Below are 4764 nucleotides of genomic sequence, written 5' to 3'. Positions count from 1 at the left end.
AGAGGCACACAGTGGATGGAGTTTTCTAAAGCCCAGGAGCACTGATCCACTATCAGGTGAGTTTTCCGTAAACTGGAATAAGCACTGGAGGATGGTGTGTGTGTGTGTGTGTGTGTGTAGGTGCTTTTGAGGGTAGTGGATTGGGATTGTGTCCACTTCTGTCAAAATTCTTGTTGAGATTTGCCAACACTTTAATGCACCTGTAATAAAGCTCATTTGGGAGTAAACAATTTAATCAGCTTATTAAAGCTAGTGGCCCTATCTATGGACAAACTGCCTTCATATTAGGTTTGACAGAAGGAAGGAAAAACTTGGATTTTTCGATAGCAGAATTCAGCTAAAAGAGCTGCTCTCCCATCTGCTGTTTAAAGCACAACACACATTCTTCTCACATCTCTGAACCAAAATGATCTTATGTTCAAAGTAAAGTAAAACTAAAGTGTGAGTGTGAAACTAAAATGCTGCAAAGTGGATACTGAAACTCAGACTGTGAATAAGAGAGTGAAACAGAGGAAGTTAAGCGCCAGAACAGCAGAATATCAAAAGTGCCCAACATGGAGCTGGGCTTTGAAACAATAAGAACTGGGGCCAAAATGTTCCACTTCATTGCTTACCTCCCTTTGCAGCACCAGCTCTTTGGTGAACAGCATGGCCTCGTCACTAAAGGGTTCAGCCACCTGCACGCCTCCGGGCGTATTCCGGGAACTGCGTGGACATTCAATACCTGGCCAAAGACGAAACAGTTGCAGGAGTTAAAGGTGAGCACAGCTGCTACTCAAAAGAACAGCAAGATGCCAAAAATTGGTTTAACATTATTTGGTTCGCAGAGCCAGAACAATAAAATAACATTTTTAAAAAAGGCATGACTGAGTCAAATTATCATTTGGAGGAAAAAAGAAGGAAAAACCCATCAAATTACATCCACATTTTCCAGCTGCTCCTGACAGCTTAGACCACATTAAGCACGTTCCTCGTCCCTCTTAAAAGGTCAAAAATTGTTTGGCTGCTCAATTGTACAAATGCACGTCAGAGGAAAAACAGAGATTAACCAGCGGCACTATGATCTGCGCTAAATGGATAATTGGTTGTCAGAGGTCATACCTGAGTGCATGAAGCACTTCTGTAGAAAAACATTTACACTAATAAATTTTTGTCTTTGGATCCTATGACATGAACTTTGCTATATTTCCAAAGGCTTCTTTGTTGTTGTTTTTTTTAAATAGAAGAGAGAAGGGAATGAATAAGCCTGAGAGCAAAGGTGAAGGGAAAGAGCAGGTATAAAGGTGCTTGTACTGTAGAATATCTACATCAACCAGTATGAAACTAAAAAGATATGTATGCATGCAACAGAGAATTTATGTATTTAAAGGTGCCCCAAAAAAAAAAGGCTCGGTTCACATACTGAATTACACATGTATAACCTGTACTGGAGAAGATATGTTTCATTGACTGAGACGCCTCCTCCTCCTTTTATTCCCTTTCATACATGATGATGTGAACGCTCATGGAATCTCTTTCAGATGAAGATTCAAATGGAAACGGTGAATATAAAAACACAACAGCTTTATTTATTTATTTTCGTATTCGTTTGCATCCAGTTTTCTCCAAATACTTCAATTAATAAGCAATTAGTGTCACTTAACCACTAAAACAAGCAGGTTGGTGCTCTATTGTTTTATGCAGAGTAGCCTAATGATAGATTCGGTTGGGAGTTCAACCCTCGAGCGCTGTGCTAATAAAGCAACAGCTCTCTCCTACGGTCTTTTCTTCCCTCTTTGACTCAAGGTTTAATTTAATGAGCTTCACTCGAGTGACAGATATACTGCCTCAGGATGGACTCACAAATACATGACAGAAGAGTAAAATCAGATGTGCTAGGGAATCCTGGTGACTTAGTGCTCAGCGTTGGCCATCTCCCTCTAATACTATCCTGGGATTTGAATCTCACTCCTCGTCCTCGTAAGTATTATTTATGGTCTCCTTGTGTTCCCTTGGAGAACTTCTGAATGATGATGTATTTCTATAAGAGGCATTTGAGATTCGCAGAGGTATATGCTGCTGAGATTGTGTGCAAAACTGAAGGGGAAAAAAGTGTGTATGGAACAGAAAAGCTCGTGTGTGTTAGATTAAGGGAGGAATTGCATACGGTGAATAAAGCCTTCAAATTTAAAGATTTATTATATCCATTTTTTTTGTAAATGTTTTAAAATTCATATATACAAAAATGCATTATTTCAATTTGTTTTTAAATATGCAATCAGCAGCCACTTTATTAGGTATACCTGCTTAAAAGCTAGTTAATATAAATATGTAGTTAACGTATTTCTTGATGCAGACACGGTCAAGAAAGGGGATTTAAGTGACTTTGAATGTGACATGGTTGTTGGTGCCAGATTAGCTTGTATGAGTATTTCAACGGATAGCTTTGAGCTTATACGAAAACAAAAGTAAGTGCAATAACTACTTGTTACAGCCAAGGTAGGCAGAAGACCAGCTTGTTGCAGCAGCAGCAGAAGACCACTGCTGACTAAGAACAGTCTCTCACCAAGATTGGAAAAATGTTGCCTTGTCTGGTAAGTCTTAATTTCTGCTGCAGTATTCAGATGCTCAGAATTGAGCATAAACAACATGAACGTATGAATCCATCTAGTGTTGTATCAGTTCCCACTGAGGGTAGTGGTGTAAAGGTCTGCATGAGTATTGTTGCTGATAATGTCCATCCCTTTAAGACCACAACGCACCCTGAACATAGCACGTCGCAAAGCTCACATTATTCAACCTGGTAGAAAGTTCTATCTAATAAAGTGGTCAGTGAGTTTATATTTTTCCTACCTCTACCACTTAAAGGTGGCGGTAACACATAGAGAAGCTGTTTTTGGACTACTGTTTACCAATAAAAAAAGAAGAATGTGTTTCTTTGCTAACTACCAGACCCCAGACCAATAAAACGTGTGGGCCACAGCGAGAGCCATTTAACAGCTTTTAAAATGAACAAAATTACATCCAGCGTGAACTCCACCAGCTTAAGATAGCATGCTGCAAGTCTATCGCAACTATGGCCAATTATATTAGAGGGGTGTTAAGTCTTCAAAGAATAATGATGTTACTTGAAATGCCCATCCCTAGTTTACAGGGTCATTAATCTAAGACACTATGAACCTATAAAGTGTGTAAACACTGGCTACTGCAGTTTATAAGGTTATTTTATTTATTTGTCCTTTCTAAGAAGTCATTATAAACTTTCTAACTGCCTAAAGATTAACATTACTGTTCATGTATAGAAGTAGAAAAAGACTGGACTGAAGGACCAACTGACTTTTTTTTAATCTCATCTTTTTGTTTAGTACTTTCTGTTCCCTGTGTGACCATGTCCCATTTATGAGAACAAGAACAGAAGACATCAGCGCATTCACACTGGCAGGGAAGGGAAAATGGCCCAGGAAAGGCAAAAATGAGGCCACAGGACAGTCAGCACCCAAGGGTTACGAAGAACTGTTGAGTCAACCTTCTGCAAGACTTAAAGTGTCCAACAGCTAGCTTTAAAGCCAAACAGACACGTGAGAATTTCTCTTTTACAGTGAAGTTTGCATCGTTTCACTGCAGCTCAAATATTATGTTCCTGAGTAATTCAAGGTCATGATGTTTAAATTACAATATACTTGACTGTCAGACAGTTTAAAGCTATGAAATGCCAAAGACTAACAATAAATATATTTAAAATTAAGAAACATCTGGGGTTTTTTAAATTATAGCATACAATAGTTCAGTAGTATCATAGTTGTTGTGTATATTCTCCAAAGTATTTGTCTATTTTCAAACATTAACAAGAACATAAAGAAAATAAAGCCTCCAGTAAAACAGAGAGAAGGAGTAGGAGGAGGAGGAGACACTGATGGCCAAGATCATTTGAAAGTATTTATAGAAGTGGACCAGGACAGGACTTCCACAAGGGACACTGTAGCTACAACGCTGCCTGAACAAAGACAAGAGGAGAGGTAAGGGATGCCGAGGGGGGGGGGGGAAGAAAAAGACAAGAGGAAAGGTTGTTAACAGCTTGCAAATACTGCAAGCCGTTAGCAAAAATTGGTATATGAAATAATTGGAGAGGGAGAGATATTTGAGTTTCTGCTCGAATTGGCCGAAGCTATGATAAGGGCTGGAAATGTAGGGTTTTACCCCCACCCCCCTAGCATAATCCACAGAAAAGACGAAACATTAATGTAACAGACAAAGAAGTCTGGTTTAATTGTATAAGTACACAAAGTACAAGGAATTTCCAGGCATGCAGGGAAGACGATTTCAAACCAACTAAAGAGCTTAAAAAACATTAATAGTCAAAGAAAAGCAAACCTCTAACAAGTAGCTAGAATTTCTTAAACACTAATCATGCATCCTGAATGAGAAGTCCCCCTAATCGAGTCAGACGTATCTGCAAACAAATACACACTGCATTGTCCCCTCAAATGACCTAACTGCACTCAATATCCTGCGACTTACTCACACATACTGTAGTCTCCTCCCTGCAGCATTTAGACCGAACCAGGGAGTCACTTAGCATAGCCAATTTTAACCTGCGCCACGATACATAACTCACGCCTGACACCCCGATAAACATCTAGGTCAAACTGCAGGATATCCATCTTATCTCCGAGACAAACAAGACATACACTGATCGTCCTGACATCACACTATATACGAAAGCAAAAAAAAACAACAACACACACACACACACACACACACACACACACACACACACACACACAC

General features: G+C 39.3%; 1 protein-coding gene across 1 annotated transcript in view; it reads right to left on the bottom strand.

The window, feature by feature from the left end:
• Positions 1-4764, bottom strand: part of snd1 (staphylococcal nuclease and tudor domain containing 1) — a 176916-nt gene that overhangs the window by 114558 nt on the left and 57594 nt on the right. The window contains exon 16 of the mRNA XM_013910931.1: positions 615-724. Within this exon, the coding sequence (XP_013766385.1) occupies positions 615-724 (110 nt within the window). The remainder of the gene's footprint in view (positions 1-614; positions 725-4764) is intronic.

Source organism: Pundamilia nyererei, unplaced genomic scaffold (genome assembly GCF_000239375.1).
Source record: "Pundamilia nyererei isolate P.nyererei 1_Seehausen unplaced genomic scaffold, PunNye1.0 scaffold00052, whole genome shotgun sequence".
In the NCBI taxonomy this organism is placed as follows: domain Eukaryota; kingdom Metazoa; phylum Chordata; class Actinopteri; order Cichliformes; family Cichlidae; genus Pundamilia; species Pundamilia nyererei.
This window is presented reverse-complemented; position numbering and strand designations above follow the sequence as displayed.